This window comes from Miniopterus schreibersii, assembly GCF_964146895.1.
Source record: "Miniopterus schreibersii genome assembly, chromosome: 12".
Lineage (NCBI taxonomy): Eukaryota > Metazoa > Chordata > Mammalia > Chiroptera > Miniopteridae > Miniopterus > Miniopterus schreibersii.
Genome location: NC_138112.1, coordinates 49,202,339 through 49,220,256, shown reverse-complemented (window position 1 = coordinate 49,220,256; position 17,918 = coordinate 49,202,339). Strand labels below are relative to the sequence as shown.

The following is a 17,918-nucleotide window of genomic DNA, read 5'->3' as shown; positions in this document are numbered from 1 at the left end:
ATCCAGTTCAGACAACAGTTACCCATTCGCATTAGGAATTAGTGCAGCGGGGTGTTGCAAGTACACACTCCTTAAGAAAAAACAAAACAGAAATAGTTTCCTGACTTTTATACATAAATTTTTTAATGTTATCTGAACTAACTTTACACTTATTTATTTGCTTATAGTCTGTTTCCCCTTAAGAGTCAGACTTTGTCTGATTTGCTCACTGCTCTATTCCTTGTGCTTGAAAGATTGCCTAGCACATAGTAGGTACCCACTAAATACTTATTTAGTGGGGGGAAAAATGTATATTTTCTGAATAAATACTCTTAGTAATAATATTGATTAACATTTAAAGTTCTTTTTTTACTTACAATAAATTTATATTATCAGAACTAATCCTTAAAAATATCTTGTATCTCAGACATTATCTTATTACCTACCGTATGCAGAGGAGACAAATTCCAAGAGGTAAAGTGATCTGCCCATGATCAATCTGTTACTGTGAAGCAGGCACATATACCTAACCGCTTCTAGAAGGACTCTCACCCTTTCATGTTCTCTGCTGTCTCCTCCATCTCTGCTTTCCACTGTGCTAGTTGATGGGCAGAGAATGGCTGAGAAAACAGACTTAGTGCAGATGTTAGAAGTGCTCAGATTTGGGAAATAAATACAGAGTTTATTTGCTCTATGATATACACTTAGTCACATAACCACTTAATGATTTTCCAAAATATGCCAGCGCAGGTGTTAATTTGCCCCAGAGTGGGACTTGAAAGCCCACTCCACTCCGGCAGCCTGCTCGAGTTTTATTTTGGCAAGAGCAAAAATACCTATATTTGGGAGATGCTGGTATGTGAATTGAATCACTCCACTAATTGATTAAATGCAAAGTTATACTAAATCACTCCACTCAAAGTGAGGTTGACTCATAAATGCTCCCAGAGGTAATTAGCGACGAAGCGCATCCAATCAACAGAAAAAACAATTCAGACTTGGGCAACAGTGGGTGGCAGGAAATCTGGAAGATCAGCATTAAACAAACCCTTTGGGTAGCTCCATCTTACTCAAATTTTCTAAGCATTAAGAGCTATAGCTCAAGCTTCAAGCACCGTTTTGTGAAATGATTACACATGGGCAGTGCTCCTATGCAATGGAAACCACATATTAAATTCCCGTTCATCTTTCAAGGCCTGGTTCAGGTGCCTCCTCCCACAAGGAGCCTTCCCCAGGTTACCCAGTGAAAAGAAATTTCTCTCTTCAACATACTTGGGACTTGATCCATAGCCCACTGCAAGCCAGTTCTATTCCCCTCTGCATTAGAGTGCCTGAGGGCACGCAGGGTCTGCCCTTCTAGGCTGGAACCTTACTGAGGTCAAGATCTTGGCCTTCCTCGCCTGTGTCTTCCACGACATCTAGCATAAAAGCCTAGAATGCAAACAGGTGCTGAAAGTCTCAGCCTTCTCTTGGGAGTATCCCACTTTAGCTTTTGTTCTATCTTGTCACATAAAACAAGCTACTTGAAAGATACTATTATTTTTTCTTGAGAAACTCCTAAAATAGAGCTCCTAAAAGGTAGCACTTTCCTGGAAGACAAAAAAAAATAAAAAATAGCAACACAAAGAATTTGCACTTATGCATATCCTAATTCAATTTTAGAAAAGAAACAGCAATGGAAAGACACATCCTCCCAACTACTTGACAATAAGGCACTGTCAGTCAGGAAGCACAGTTCCAAACCCTCCAATCTTCCGAGTCCCAGGCAGGGCAAAGCAGAGGTATTCCAAAATGATTTTATTTAATTTTGTGTACTATATAAGAACAACCTTAAAAAGCTGGCTAGCCCCAAAATAAATCCTATCAGACTTTGGAGTTTTGGTTATGGGAGTGTTTCCAGTTAAGTATTTCTACTTAAATTTATCAGTATTATTACTAGGCTACCATTGAAATAAAGGTTTTCACCACTTAACATCCGTCAGCTCAGAGCTGGACTTAGGATGGTGAAATATGAGAAGAAATAAAAATTAATGAAGGAAAGTAATAAATTCATTTTTTACACTTTACACTTTTCAAAGTGCTTTCTCATTCATTGTCATTTAATTCTTGCAATCAGTCTGTGTATTCTTTCCATTTCCAGATGAGAAAACTGATGCCTGAAGACATTAGGAGACATGTCCACTGGCAACTCTAAGTACTCCCTCAAGGTATTTTCATTTACCCATTGATAAAAGGGAGCAATAATAGCACTTACCTTATATGGTGGCAGTGAGGATGAAAAAAATTAATACTTATAAAGGACTGAACCCTAATCTTCTGCCCACTCTCCAATCCTCTGCTTGCCCCACTATTCCAATCTATTTCTGCAGGTTAAAATCTGACATTACTAACACATATGACAGTTGATACACTTAGGAGAAGGTCAAAGTTATATCCTATTATTTAGAAATGTATACAGTCACATTTAATGGGTTAGGGTTAGGGTTAGTACTGTTGTAGCACTTTATATGTATTAATTTATTTCATCCTCACTATAACCATATATAGTAGGTACTATTATTGCCCATTTTATCAACGAGTAAATGGAGGTAAAGAGCTTAAGTAGCTTGCTAGTTGTTATGATGTATTAACACTGAAACACAGGATTTTGTAGCCTGAGCAGTGGTAAAACAGTAAAATCTGTGAGCCTCTCTAGACCTGTACTCTCCAATACGGTAACCCCTAGCCACATATGTCAATTGAGCACTTGAAATATGACCAGTGGGGCTGAAGAAATAAATTTTAATTTGAATTAATTTGAATTTAAATTTAAAATGAATATTCAATGAGGCAGCAGTTTTCAAGACACTGGATATCACAGTCAATGAAGGGCAGTGATCTCTGAGAGACAGAAAACAAAAGAGATGAGCCTTACAATTACCCAGGCTTACTGCTCTGATAGAGTTCCCAAGCTGTGACATAGGGAGAAGAAACTCAGGTAGAGCCCAGCAGTCTCCATGAGTTGAAGTGAGGAAGCTGAGAATCTGGCAAGGCTAAGGCACCAAGATTCACAGGACAATATTCATAAGAGGAGATAGCAGCACAGAGAAAAAAATATGGATCTCTCTCACAATCAGTACTCAGTGGAGTACTGATCAGTGCATGCATGTGAGAAAACTACCCAAGAAAAAGGAACCACCATCCAAAAGGTAACAGAGCCCAACATATATTCAAGACTGAGAATACTACCTATTCCCACCAGTTAAACTAGAAAATCTCATGATTCACGGGGATTGGGTAGAGTACATAAGGATAAAAAATAATTGACTCTACTCTAGCTATTAGCACAAGCATTGCTCTGGGTCATCTAAGAAATCTTAAAAGTAGGACCCAAAAATAACAAATTGTTTTCCAAAAACTTAACTGTATCCTAGAACAAAAGTCAATAATATTTATAAAAATACCCAGCACCAAACAAGGTAAAATTCACAGTGTCTGGCATTCAGTCAGAAACTATCAGTCATGCAAAAAAAAAAAAAAGGGTAGTATGGGGAGAAAATTAATCAATCAGAATTGACCCAGCACTGATACACACATTAGAATTAGCTGTCAAGGACATTAAAGCAATCATTGTAACTGTATTCCATTTATTCAAAGAGTTAAATGAAGAAGATGAAGACATGGAAAATCTTTTAAGAGTCAAAACTGAACTTACAGAGATGAAACAGCAGTATATGAGATTTTTTAAAAATCACTGAGTGATACTAACAACAGACAATACAAAAAAAAAGTTCAGTGATCTTGAAGACACAGCAATAGAAACTATCAAAAATAATACACGGAAAGAAAGAAGAATTTTTGAAATAAACCTAGTATCATTGAGCTGTGGACCAACTTTAAGCAGCCTAAGGTGTATATAATTGGAGTTCCTAAAGAAGAGGGATGGGGTCAAAAAAAAATATTTAAGATATAATGGCCTATTTGTTTTCTAAATTTGATGAAGCTTAATAGGTTCCACACAGAAGAAACATGAAGAAAACCACACCGAGACACATTATAATCAAATTGCTCAAAGTCAGTAATAAAGTCTTAAAAGCAGAGGGAAACTTGCAATAGCTACAGAGGAACAAAGATTGGATGACAACAAATTTCTCTTCAGAAACAATGCAAGTGAGAAGACACTGGAACAACCTCTTTAATGTACTGGAGAGAAAAACTGGTAACCCAGTATTCTATACCCAGCAAAAATATCTTTCAAAAAATGAAAACAAAATAGAATTTTTTAGACACACAAAATCTGAAAGAATTCATCACCAGCAGACTTGCACTCTAAGAAATGTTAAAGGAAGTCCTTCATGCAGAATGAAAATGATACCAGATAAAAATGTGAATCTACATAAGGGAGTGAAGAAAATGGTAACTACATGGGTAAATATATGACTGATTTTCTTATTAGCTATAACTGTTCAAATGATAATTGACTTATTAGATAAAAATAACAATAATGTATATAGTATAGGGTTTATAAGGTAGATAAAAATAAAATGTATGACAATAATCAAACAATGGTCAGGAGGAGAGAAGTAAACTATTAAAATGTTCTTATAATATACATAAAGTTGTATACTATCACTGGAAGGTAGACAGTGATAATTTAAAGATATATACTATAAGCCCTAAAGCAACTACTAAAATAATGAAACAAAAAGTTATATCTAATAAGCAAACAAAGTAGATAAAATGGAATCATAACAAAAAATTTCAATTATCCAAAAGAAGGCAGAAAGCAGGAAAAGAGAACAAAGAATTAGCAAAAATATATACTTAAATATAATCATGTCAATAATCACATTAAATGTAAATGGTCTCAATATCTTGATGAAAAGCCAGAGATTGTCTTATTGGTTTAAAAAACAAAAAGGAAAATAAAGGTAAGACCCAACTATTGCCTATAAGATAAGCAATTTATATGCTACAACATGTATGAATCTCAAAATAACTATGATTGGTAAAAGAATCCAGGCCACACAAAAGAAGTATATATCATAAGATTCTGTTTATATAATATTCTAGAAAATGCAAACTACTCTAGAGTGACAGAAAGCAGATCAGTAGTTACCTGGAGAGAAGGGCTGAGAGGTGCTGGAGAGAGAGATTATAAAAGGGAAAAAGAGGAAGCATTTGGGCTGATAAATTTGTTCATAATCTTGATTGTGGTGATGGTTTCACGGGTGTATTCCAATATCAAAAGTATTAAATTGTACTCTCCAAATATGCACAGTATATTATAAATCAATTATACCTCAATAACACTGTTTAATCTTTAAAATCTGATAATTAAGTATGTATGGAATAACTTGGGAAATCTACTTTTTCAAGTTTAAATTTTATGAAAACTAACCACAGTTCAATTATTTCAGATGAAAATTTTGCTTCCAAATTAGCATACATTGTAAGCATAAAATATAAACTAGATGTTAAAGGCTTTGTAAAAAATTGTAAAATATTTATTAATAATTTTTGTGGCCATACTTTAAAATGACAATATATTTTTATATATTGGGTTAAATAAAATATACAATTAAATTTAATTGCACCGGTTTCTTTTTACCTATTTAACTTGGCGACTACAAAAATTAAAATTACAGGTACAGCTCACATTGTATTTCTATTGGACCATGCTACATAATTATTCTTCCCCAATTAAAAAATGTTCACATCTTAATCCTAAAAAGCTATAAATAACGTTACCTTACATGAGGGGGGAGGGAGCTTTGCTACTGTAATTAAGTTGTAGATCTTGAGATGAGGAGATTACCCTGGATTATCTGGGTAGGCTCAATATAATTTCAAGGGTCTTATCAGAAAAGAGAAGAAGGCAGAAGAGTCAGTACCAGAGACGACAATCCGACCACCAAAGCAGAGGCTGGATAGCCACAGCCAGGAGCCACAGTGTGGCAGCCTCTGGACTCCGGAAAAGGCAATAAACTGATTATCCTGTGGAGACTCCAGAAGGGACACAGTTTGGCCAACACACTGATTTTAGGCCGGTAAAGCCCATGTTACACTTCTGACCCCCAGAACTGTAAGATAATAAATGTGTTTTGTTTTAAGCCACTAATTCGTGGTCATCTGTTACAGCAACAAAAGGAAACTAATGAAGATTTGGGTACCTGGAAGTGGGGCGCAGCTTAATAAATAACTAAAAATGTGGAAGTGGTTTTGTGGAGTAATAAGAGACTGAAAACATTTTGAGGGCCACGGTACAAAAAGCGTAGATTGCCTTGAACACACTGTTAGTAGAAATCTAGATGATAAGGGAGGACTCAGAATGAAGGAAAGAGCATAATTTAAAATAAAAACCTCTGTTTTCTTAGAGAACATTTAAGTCATTGTGAACGGGCTATTAGAAATATGAACATTAAAAATACTACTTGTAAAAAAAAAATACTGCCTGTGAGGGCTAAAAGGAAATGAGGAACATATTATTGGAATTGGAAACCTGAAGACAGGGGATCCTGGTTACATAGTGGCAGGAAACTTAGCCAATCGTGTCCTGTTTTACATGGGAAGCAAAACTTGTAAAAGACAAATTTGGGTATTTGCTTAAGGAGATTTCCAAGCAAAGTGTTAAAGGTCCAGTCTGGTTTTGCCTCGCTCCTATAATTAGTTGAGAATTTCGGAGCTATTGGGATGCAACAGACATGAATTTAGGCGTGCCAGAGGACAGACTTTGTGATAAGCAAAACAATGACTCCCCAAAGATTCCATGTCCTCACGGCCAGAACCTGCGAATATGTTTCCTTACATGGCAAAAAGGGACTATGGCCAATTTGACTAAATTACATATCTTGAGCTTGAGAGATTACCCTGGCTTACCCAAGTTTGCATAATGTAATCACAACAGGCCTTACAAGGGAAACCACTCCTCAGCTGAACTCCCACAATGGAGTTACCTTCCCACCAAAGAAGCTGAGAATCCCTCCCTGTGGCTGGAGCCTCAGGGATATCCCAAAGGCAGTTTCCAAAGCAGAGGACACAGAAATCAGAGAGAAGAGTCCTAGCCCAGGAAGCCCACGCTTGTGGAATAAATAAATGAATGGATGAGTAGTGAGTAAAGCAGGCAAAGTATCCTTTTATAGGACAGATGACACTTTCTCTTCATTTCATAGTTAACTGTATTGTGGAACGAAGAAATTCTAATTCAATTCAAAATGGTTACTGATCGCTACTGTGTGCCATGCACAATATGTGGCCCTGGAGATGGAGGGGTGTCTAGATAGGCACGACTCCTGCCCTCATGAAGCTTACAGACAAGCCAGCCTTCCACAGCACTGCCCTGGCAAAGAATGTCAGGGTCACTCAACAATAACTGAGCAGATCTCGCCCAAAGTGAAAAGCGATCCAGTCTGTAGTCTCCTAACCATACACAACTTACACACTTCAATTCCTTAGTCGGATTAAGTGGAAATGAGCATATCTGTAGTCTTCTTATGGATCATAATCTAATAACTGTAGGCTTAAGTTATCTGCATAATAAATATGTAAATCTCATCCCATAATGCTGGTTCAGTCACTCTAAAACAATCCTTTTGTTATCTGCATAAAAGGCTGAGCAAAAATAAACCAAAACACCCTGCCAAGCATTTTCACAGAGGACTATCCAGGCTGCCCGACCACCACCTGTGATTGGGTCACACCCTGCTTCAGCCTCCACATAGGGCCCCACTGCTCTGTGAGTCAAGTCCAAAACCACTAACTCGGCCTCCAGCCTGGGGTAATATTTACAGCAGTTGATAAGTACATTGCCTCCCGCCCATCAGAACGGACACTGGCCATAAATCATCAGTGCACCCAAACCCGTGGCTATCAGCTAACTACCAGTTCTGGCCCTAGCTGGTTTGCTCTGTGGTTAGAGCATTCGCCCGGAGACTGAAGGGTCCCAGGTTCAGTTCCCGTGAAGGGCATGTACCTCTGTTGCAGGTCCATCCCTGGCCCCAGTCAGGGCATGTGCAGGAGGCAACCAATCAATGTGTCTCTCTCATATCAATGTTTCTCTCTCTCTCTTTCTGTCTCTCTCTCTCCCCCCGCTTCCACTCTCTCTGAAAAGCAATGGAAAAAAACACCCTCAGGCAAAGATTTTAAAAATTAATAATAAAAATTAAATACCAGTTCTGCTCACAGGTCCAGTGTAAGGCAGCCCCTCTCCAGCCACGCACCACCCTTCAGTCACGCCACTCTGCTTTCTGTTGGTTTCTGCCTTCAGACCTTCGTACATACTATTTCTTCTCCCCAAAATGCTCTGAGTCCCACCCTTTCCTACACCAGGTTTTCTATTTCATTTTTCATGTCTCAACGGACAGCACTTTTTTAGGGTAGCCTTTCCCTGACCACTATCATCTCCCCACCCCAGTTAAATCAGATCTGACTACTACTCTTATTTGATTATACATATATCCCCTTCACTGTAAGTATAACAACTGGAATTCAATAATCCCTTGCGTAATGACTGTTTTCCTCACTATATTTTAGAGCAAAGGCTGCCCCTATCTTATTTACTCTTGCTGGTAACCCTACTATTAGCATGTTGCCTGGTGCACAGCAGGATTCCCATAATAACAGCTAGTACTTACTGAGGGTTGCCTGTGTACCGGTACTATTTTAACCACTTCCCTGGATTCTCTCTTTGCATGTTCCATGAGGTAATATGATTATTTTATTTTATTTTTTAAAATATATCTTTATTGATTTCAGAGAGAGGAAGGGAGGGAGTCGTCATTGATTGGCTGCCTCCTGCATGCCCCTGACTGGGGATCGAGCCCACAACCTGGGCATGTGCCCTGACCTCGATCTCCTGGGTCCTAGGTCGATGCTCAACCGCTGAGTCACGCCCGGCTGGGTAGTACAATTATTTTAGATGAAAGCACAAGCAGAGTCAGGCTAAGTAATTGCTCAAAATCTCAAAGCCTGTAAGTGGCAGGGTAGGAATCTGATGCCAGGCAGTTGGGCTCCAGAGCCCATGCATGTGAGAAGCACATGATGTTGCCTTTGAATGCTTGTTGGATGATTTAATGAACTATATAGTCAGAGTCAGTGGGCAGAACCAACTAAGCTGCACCCTTAAGAGAACAGAGCAGTAAAACACCCTCCATGCTCATGATCTATCCCTTAGATGAGGGATATAGGAATAGGTGTAGTTGTAGGTAAATATGCAGATAATAAAGAAATATCTTGTAAAAATAATATGGCTGGTCGATGGCCATCAAGGACTTCGCAACTTCATTCCACTTTACATCCCCACCAAAATCCCCAGAGAAATATTTCACTGAAAACCAAATATTTCACCACCGTGTCCTCTAGTGCCCCCTGGTACCATCAGAACACCCCCCGAACATCTGAACATCCTCAACATTTCTGAACATTTCTTATGAAAAAACACAAGAGAAATAGCAGAGATGATCTTCCAACAAACACAGGCCAGGTGAGCACTCCCTCCCCAGGCAGCCCTCCTCCCCATGCTCTGCCCCGTGCAAAGGAACGGACGCCTTTACCTTGAAACAGAAACGCTTTGCTGGCATTGTGCAGCCCAGACACCTGCGTGACGCCAAGGGTAGTGTTCACGAGGTCAAGCTCGGTGATAATATCCATCTGAAGGTCAGGGTCCATCCCAGAGCCCAGCACTGAAAAGGAACAAAGAGCTGTCTTGGCTTAACAGGCAGACGGCTGGCAGTAACATGGCACACAAGTCAGAGAAGCCAGGAGTGGCCAGGGAGACGGGGAAGCCAGTGACCACGGCTTGGGGACGCTCGCTGGCTGAGCGGAAAAGGAAGGCAACTCTGCTCCATTCCCCGCAAGGTCAGAGTTGCTTGGTCCCATTTCCAACCCCCGCCCCCACTCGTTATAGATTGATAATCCCGTGTCCTAAACCCGCAGGGCCTAACATATTTCAGATTCACAATGTATCATACGTTAGAAAGGCAATATAATACATCCTATGTAACACCTTCAGCAAAATCTGATTCAGGTTCCCATAACCAAACACAGTATTTCTGGAGCAAAAAATATATATGACATTTCCCTCTAATTGGCAAAACAAAGCCTATAAATAGCCTCATATCAGTTGAGGTCAAGTTTTGCCACCAAAGGAGTTCAGCTCAGGGTACGTTTTGCTGTAGGGTGAGTTCTGGAGAAACTTTGGGTTTCTGAGCTTTTTCAGATCTGGGGACTGTGGATTCAGAATTTCGGCCCTGAGAATTGTGGCTTCAGAGACTGACGCAGCAGCGAAATGTGACACCCCATCACCGGTGAGGTGAAGACCTCCGCAGAGCTGAGCTCGCCCTATTAACTGGGCGGCAATGGGGAGAGAGCCTTCTTCAGCGTGGCAGAGGGTCTGGCCAAAAAAGAGAATCCCGGTAACCAGGAATGTACATTTCCATTCAGGAGACTCCTGAATGGACAGGTAAGACCCTCTGACTACTCCTGTTGGAGAGAAGCTCAGCACAGAGAAACATGGCCCTGAGCCCCCCACTGCCCAGGCTAGGAAATGGCAAGCCTCTAAGGCTGTCTCAGAACCCACTGGCATGGGGGGGAGGGGGCAGTTCTGCAGAATGACACACTCATGGCTGCAAAATGACTTCCAATTATATACATTAATAAGGCCGCAGCCTGCTCTAAGGGACTGCGTTTAAGCCATTCATGAAGGCTGTGCCTATCTACGCTTAGCATCTCAATAGTGCAGTTCCGCTTGCACAGTTGGGAATGTTTTAATCAGCAACAGCTGTCAACTTTTGTCTAATGGTAATGCAGGCACTGAGGCAAGATTTGGAGAGCTTGAGCCCAGCGTGTCCCAGAGAGACCGAGTGGATGCTCATCAGGACATCATGAGCCATTACAACGTCATCTCTCCCCTCTCCCTCCTCAGCCCCTGCCCCACAGGCCCTGGGAGGAAATCTACCCTCTCCTTACTCTTCCTGCGAGGAAACAGAGACTGCTGCAGCAATCCAGGCTTCTCTCAACAGAAAGTGGGTCAGCAGAGGCTCTTTGGAGCTGAAGTCTGTCACTGCCAAGGCAGACCAAGGGTTAAATTAAAGGCAGGGTGCATTTAACCGCCTTCTCAGGTTGTGTCAGGCTTTCCCCTTGACCTCTGCACTAAAGATTCAAGGTTTCCCCTTGGCAATGCAGCAGTTATGAGACCAGCTTACTCAAAGACACCCTTCCACCCATCCATTCATTCTGCATTCAGTCATTCAGTCATTCATTCAATACTTTTTCAACAGGTACCAATCACTGAGGCTTACTGTATAACACACGCATTGCTAGGCACTGGAGATGCTCTCCCTGAGCACGCATTCCCGGGGCAGGGGGTGAGGGGAGGGCAAAAATAAACAAACAAGATAATTTGAGATAGCAGTAAATGCTATGCAGAAAACAAAACAGAGTAATGGAAGAGAAAGCAATTTGCGTGGGGCTTTAGAAAGGATGGCCAGGGAAGGTTCTTCTGAGCTGAAACCTAAATGACGAGAAGGGACTGGAGATGGGAAGTCTGGAGGAAAATCTCTCCAGGTTTAGAGAACAGCAAGAGCAAACCAGGAACAAAGTTGGCCCATTCAAGGAACAGAGACAAGGTTAGTGTGGCTGGAGCAGAGTGGGCTGGGGGAGGGGAGAGTGGCAGAAAATGAGGCCAAAGAGTAGGACCTGCCTTGTGAGCCACAGCAAGGAGACAGGGGTCGTTCTCATTGCAATGAGACGTCATTGGAGGGCTCTAAGGCGTGTTTAAGGGACAGAGGAGTGAGATATGTTCTGATTTACATTATGGTCTCATTAAGTTTCCATCGGACTTAATTCATAAAGACTGACTGAGTGCCTACTGAAGCACTGAGCTAAATGGGTATCTACCTGCTCAAGTAGTACTAGCATGGGCCTCTTGAGACTGGTGATGTTTTCCTCCAAGTGAGCTCAGTTACCAGCAGTTCTGTGCTCTCCTTGAAATGGCCAGAAAGGAACTAATATGTCAGTTTGACCTATAGTGCTCTACACTGATACGGCAGAACTTAAATCAAGAGTGATCTCAGAGGACCTCCATGCTGGTCTTTGTCTGGACAGGAATTTGCAAAGTGCTCTGGGGAATAGCTGGACACGAGAGAAAGGAAGCATTCCTGTAGCCCCAGTGCCTTGCACAGGGCCCAACCTGGCAGGCCCTGAATTTAGGACCCAATTAATTAACTTGATGCATAATCACTGCTTTGGGTGCAATGACCTCAGAGAAACATGCATATCTGGGGAAACCATGAGAAGATGGGACAGCATTCGGGCCAAGGAAACTGTCTAAAAGGACTGTGGTTGGCTGAATTATTGGCCTCAAATCTTTACACACACACACACCCATATCCACACCCTCTGCTGTGTGGCTGTGCAGCTCCCTCCACTAGAGTGGGAGTGAACTACCCATCCCTTGACTTTGAGCCTGGCCATGTACCTTGTTGGGGTCACTGGGATGGTTAGTGACGTCACCCGAGCAGAGGTGTGAATGTCCTCGTGTCCCTCTGCACAATGATGAGAAACCATGGCCCTGCTGGCCCGCTGGTCCAGAAAGACGGGGACAGGAGGAGCACATAGCTTACCTGAGTTGAAACCACACCCAGCCAACCTGGCCTAGATCAGCCGACAGCAAACCAATCTACAGGCACGTGCACCAAAATAAATGTTGTTTTAGGCCACTGAGTTTTTGGTAGCTTGTTATGCATGTTATTGTGGTGACAGCCGACACGCAGGGACTAAAGACCCACCATGATGGTCATCCTTACAATGCCCAAATCTCTCAGACTAGGAGCCCTGCAGCTGGACAAGCCTAAACGGCACCCAAACAGATTATGAGGCATTGACAAAACACCCCAGTGGAGCCCTTGGATCCCTGTCCCCAAATAAGAACACAGCACCCTCAACCCAGAAAGTGTTGTGGAGACAACCCTAAACTAAGACAGTTTCAGCCCTTTCTCATCCCCTAACTCTGCACGCTTGGAAAAATCCCTCTATTTCTCCGAGCCTCAGTTCCCTCATCCATAAAACGGGGATGATCACACCTGCCTCCCAGGCTCGTGAGGTTTCAGTGATAAATATGGGAACAGTCCTAGCACATCTGAGGTTTGCTGCATCTGTCATAAGACCAGCTTTCCAGACTCTTCCAGCTCCCTGGTCCCCCACTCTGATGGAATCATACAAAAGGTACAGATGGCCCCCTTCCCCCCAACCCCTCCACTTGCCCAACTGACCTAGAAAGGCCCTCACTCTGGCTTTGCTCTGTGAAATCTAGACATTAAACCTACAGTCACCCCTTCCCCTACAACCTACAAGTGAAGGGGCTTCCCTGGCTTTAAGGTCACTGTATTGCTCTTGTCCCACAAAAACAGAACAAGAGAAACCAGTAAAGCTTCTAGATACGGTTTTCTTCTCTTATTTTAATTGGTCCCCTCAGGATGAAAATGCCCCGTGCCAATAGCTGCACGTGTAAAAGACAGCACTTTGCACACTGCCTGAGGAATCAGAACATTTATTAATAAGACAGCACTTACAAGGTCTCTCCCGGACCTTACGTAGTATGAGTGTTCATTCCATTAAAAATAATTCTTTCATTTTAATGTTTCTGCTTCTTGTCCAAGCATGGAGCTGCTGCCCTTTCCAAAGAAACTCTATTACAGTTTTCTACTTTGGCCATAAGTGCTCTACAAATGACTGAAGCTAAGAATTGGAATTAAGCAGTATAAAAAAGCTTCTCCAGAAGAAATATTTTTTAAAACCTAGAAGGCAGAGTGTCAATGTCTCAGAGGCACTTGGGGCCTGGCTCTGGGATTCAGCACCTCCACCCTAGTCTCTCAGGACACCTGCCGTGGCTGCTGGCCGATCCTCAGCCCTGCCCAGGGGAGTATTCAGGGCCAGACCCACTCAGTCCACTTTCAGGGTAACGGGCCTAAGCTTCCAAGCAAATCCTTCTGGGTCTGGCTCACTTTGAATCTAATCTGGCTCTTTGTCCATGATGGCAGCTTTCCCCTGGCCCATGCAGAGGAATGTGATGCTGGAGAGATGCTCCAAGACCTCATTTCACAGCAAGATTTCACAACCACCTGATCGAATTTGGGCCCCCAGACTCCTACAGAAGTTATTAATACCCCAAAAGCAATATCCTTGAAGAATATGCTCTAGGCCTGTTCCAATCAGCCAATATTTCACATGATCACTAGAGGCTGGGGGCTCGTCCACAGCGCTATTCAGTTCATAGTTAATCAACAGCATAGGTGTTTCAAAAAGAAAATCTCTCCTTTCCAGCTGGTGGCAGCAAAAGGCATTCGCTTGGCCCCTGGGGCTACCTCCACCCCTCTACCCTGGTAACTAAAACAAACTGGAAAACCAAGTGATTACTGAGTTTTATGTCATTTACACTTCCATGCCATTGGAGAAAACTCATGGACATAATGTGCTGTTATTGCTATTATTTTAGCCTTTGAAATTTCCATTATTAGTAATACCTGGAAATCCCAGAATTATTTTTCACCCATAACAGAACTGGAGAACAGCACCTCCTATCTTAACTCCACTCTACTCTCTAAAGTTCTCCGAACAATGAACAATTTAAGCAGCTTCCTGTGACACCTATCATTAGATCTTTTCCTATGTAACTGCTACTGCACTGCGGTGCTGCTTTAATTAAAATGTGCCTGATACCATCTATTCATTTCCATTAAAAGGCAGGGATATCTGAGCGGCTCGCTAAGTGTACCACATGCTTATTTCATCTTGGACTGTTAACAGCCCAGACAACAATTGTCCCACTTGACAAATAAACTTTCCAAGCGGCTGTTTGGATTCTGATAAACTAATCACAAGGCCAGCCTCTGCTACCTAGGAAGATGGATGTGTAATGCAGAAATGATGGTCTGGGCAAAATCAAAGAGGCTGCCCCCAGAAAGCCGTTAATCACACCCCCTCAGGCTACAATAAAGTCTAAGTGAAAAAACTGAGATATAATCACTCACACACCCTTCTCTCTGATTCCTCTGATGATTTCCGCAGAAGGAACATGTGGCCTCTGGTGTTCAAGCCGTGCCAAGTGGCACTGGGAACCCTGGCTCCCTAAGCAACTGCCACCACCACTGGGCAGACCCTCCCATGCCCCCTGCCTTTGCACAAGCTGTGCCCTCCGCCTGGAATGCTTTCCCCACTCTGCCCACCTGGAAAACTCCCTACAAAGCCCTCAAGACCACTCCCAGGGGGCACCTCCTGATTAAAGCTTTCCCTGACCACCAACCACCCCTCCCCAGAATTCACTCCCACTCTCCCTCCTCTGTATTTCCTCAAGGCAAACTGACACTCCCACCTCTTTCCCAGCCCTTCCCCATCACACTGTAGAATAAGAGTAAAAGTGCTGGGTCGGGGGGGAATGAAAGGGTAAAGGGAGTCATGGTGAGGGAAGACTAGACTTTGGGTGGTGAGTACACAGTGCAATACACAGATCAAGTATCACAGCGTTGTACATCTGAAACCTACATAATGTTATTAACTAATGTTACCCCAATTAAAAAAAATTTTAAGGTTTCCAGTTTCTATCTAGATTCTCAGCTGAACTGTAAGTTGCTGGAAGTCAAGGGTCCATCCTGGCAGCCAGCAAGACACCCAACTGCCTATGGAACGAATTAATAAATACATGAATGAATCTTCCCTACAAGTGAGTTTTTACAAGACGCGAAGGAGCTTGGTGTGGGGAAGGGGAAGGCCACGTTCCTAAAGGTCTCCACAAGCAGTGCGCCCCGAGGCGCAGTCCACTCCTGCAGGGAGGCACTTTTTGCTGACTTTTCAAGTAAGTAATGAGAACAAAGGAGCTGGGCCTGTGCGCCTGAGGGTGTGAAATGACCGACGGGCGCCCCTCCCCCACCTAGTTTCTCCGGGTTCCCCCGTAAGACGCGCCCCGCGCCCGGGGCTAGGGGCCCGCGCTCCGCACTAGCCTCGCGCGTCCTGATCTTCCGGGGGCGCGTTTCTTCCACTTTGTTCTTGGTTTTTAAAAGACGAACGGCAGCCGGATGGGCCTGAACTCCACAAACAACTATTCTAAGCGGGGCTGAGCTCCGCCTCTGCGAAGCCTGGGGATCGCGGACAGGAAAGGCCTGGAGATTCTTTTGTCCGTGGCGCGGGGCACACACGACGCTCTTGCATTGAGCAAAAAGAAACCTGCTGCCCAGCTCCGCCCTGGCAACAATGTGAAGAGCAGCAGAAGTGTCCAAGCCGCCCAACTCCACGATCCTCCCGCGAGCCAACTGCCTGAGAGGGGCGCCTGGGGCGGGCGAGGGAACTTTGGAGCCAACCGAGGCCGGCCCCCGCCCCACTCCCCGGCCCTCTCGGGATGAACTTGCTGTCTAGCCTGGGAAGGAGGCTATGCCTCTGGAGAAGGGAAATAAGACCGGGAAAAGCGGAAACGACAAACGGACAGGCAATGACTACACGCCCAATCTGGGGTTCAAATGGGCAGCGCGTAGCGGGGCTGGCCGGGGTAGGAATATAAACTCGCCGCGCGCACCCCTCATCCGAGAGCCCTCATTTTCCAATTCCCTACTCCACGCCACCCCACCCCCGCCCTTCCACATCTACTAGCCTCTGGGAGGAGGCGGCAGACGGCGGGTCCCCCAACCCCAGCGGACATGCGGGGGGGGGCGGGGGGGGCGAGTGGAAGCTGAAGGATGGAGGTGCGCCCGGCGTCCTCACAACTGCGTGTCTGGAGGCAGAAGGAAGTGGGGACTTCAGAAAATTACGCCAATTCCCCTTGCCCCCGCCCCACGCCCCTGCACAGCCTCCAGCCTGCAGTTACAGCGAGGGAAGGCTGGTGTGGCGCTTGGGAACATCTCCCCGACCGTCTACCGCTCCAATTCCCCAAAAATTGTACGTCCAGCCCTCGGGCGCAGGGGAAGGGGGGGGGGAGAATACTCCTGGAGTTCCCCTGGGGAGAGTCGGGAGGGGACGGGAGGAGCGCGCGGAAACCCGGGGCTCGCGCCGCCCGCGCCCCGCGCCGCGCCCTCCCGGCCCCGCGGCGCCCACCAGCCGGAAGCGCTCCCTCTGCGGGTGCGGCTCCCGCGGCCGCCCCTGCTCCGCCCGGCGGGGCGCGGGGCGCGATCTCCAGCGCACCTTTCAAGTTCTGGGGTGCGGGGCTCGCGGGCCCGCCCTGCGGTGGGTTTCCACCCACCGGCTACTAGCAGCAGAAGGGTGCGCTCCCCCGGCCGCGCCCCTCGCTCCTGCGTCCCCCTGGAAGGGGGCACCCCTCGGGGGCATCTCCCAGCCTGGGAGTCCCACTTCCCAGGAGCAGGGCAGAGGGGGCGCAGGGACCCGTCCGCGCCGCCCTCCCCGGGACCAGCGCGGAGACCGGCTGCAGGTCTCCCGAAGCTGGCGTGGGCGCTGGGCACAGCGGAGGGGGGTCCCCGCTTTCCCTGAACCCCTCTGACCGCCCCAGCCGCTCTTACCTGTCCTGGCGGTGCACACACAGAACCACACGACTAAAATCACGTCCATCGGCATCGTTCCCGAGGGTCCCCGCCGACCGGGGCGTGCGGAAGCCGGGAGGAAAGAAATGCGCCCGGATCCCGAGGCGCGCGGGGATCGGCGCCGCCAAACTTGCTGGCGGGCGACGGGGGCGGCGGCTCGGCGGCGCGGGGTGCTGCGCTCGGAGGTAGCGCCCGGGAAGGCGACCCTGGCCGCCCCGCCCCCAGCCCGCCCCCCACGGCGGGCGGCGACCGTGCGGGGCTCCGGCCCGGCCCCCGCTGCGGCTGCGCTGGCCTCGGGCTGGGGCGGAGCGCGGGGCTCGGCCGCGCCGGCGGGTCGCGCTCGGCGCGGGGATCCGGGGCTCTCCGGTGCCCGCAAAGCTGCAGGCGCGGCGGCCGCTGCCCCCGGGAGCACCCGAGCTGGAGTCCCGGGACCCGCGGCCGAAA

General features: G+C 45.6%; 1 protein-coding gene across 6 annotated transcripts in view; it reads right to left on the bottom strand.

The window, feature by feature from the left end:
• NELL1 (neural EGFL like 1) overlaps positions 1 to 17,703 on the bottom strand; it is a 618,076-nt gene extending 600,373 nt beyond the window's left edge. For 3 of the 6 annotated variants that reach the window (XM_081154971.1, XM_081154973.1, XM_081154974.1), the window contains exons 1-2: positions 17,454 to 17,703; positions 9,510 to 9,638 (exon numbers count right to left, since the gene is read on the bottom strand). In XM_081154971.1, the coding sequence (XP_081011097.1) occupies positions 9,510 to 9,638; positions 17,454 to 17,508 (184 nt within the window). In that variant the 5' untranslated portion in view covers positions 17,509 to 17,703. The remainder of the gene's footprint in view (positions 1 to 9,509; positions 9,639 to 17,453) is intronic. The other 3 variants (XM_081154975.1, XM_081154972.1, XM_081154976.1) reach the window with 1 other exon arrangement.
• Positions 17,704 to 17,918: the final 215 nt, after the last annotated feature.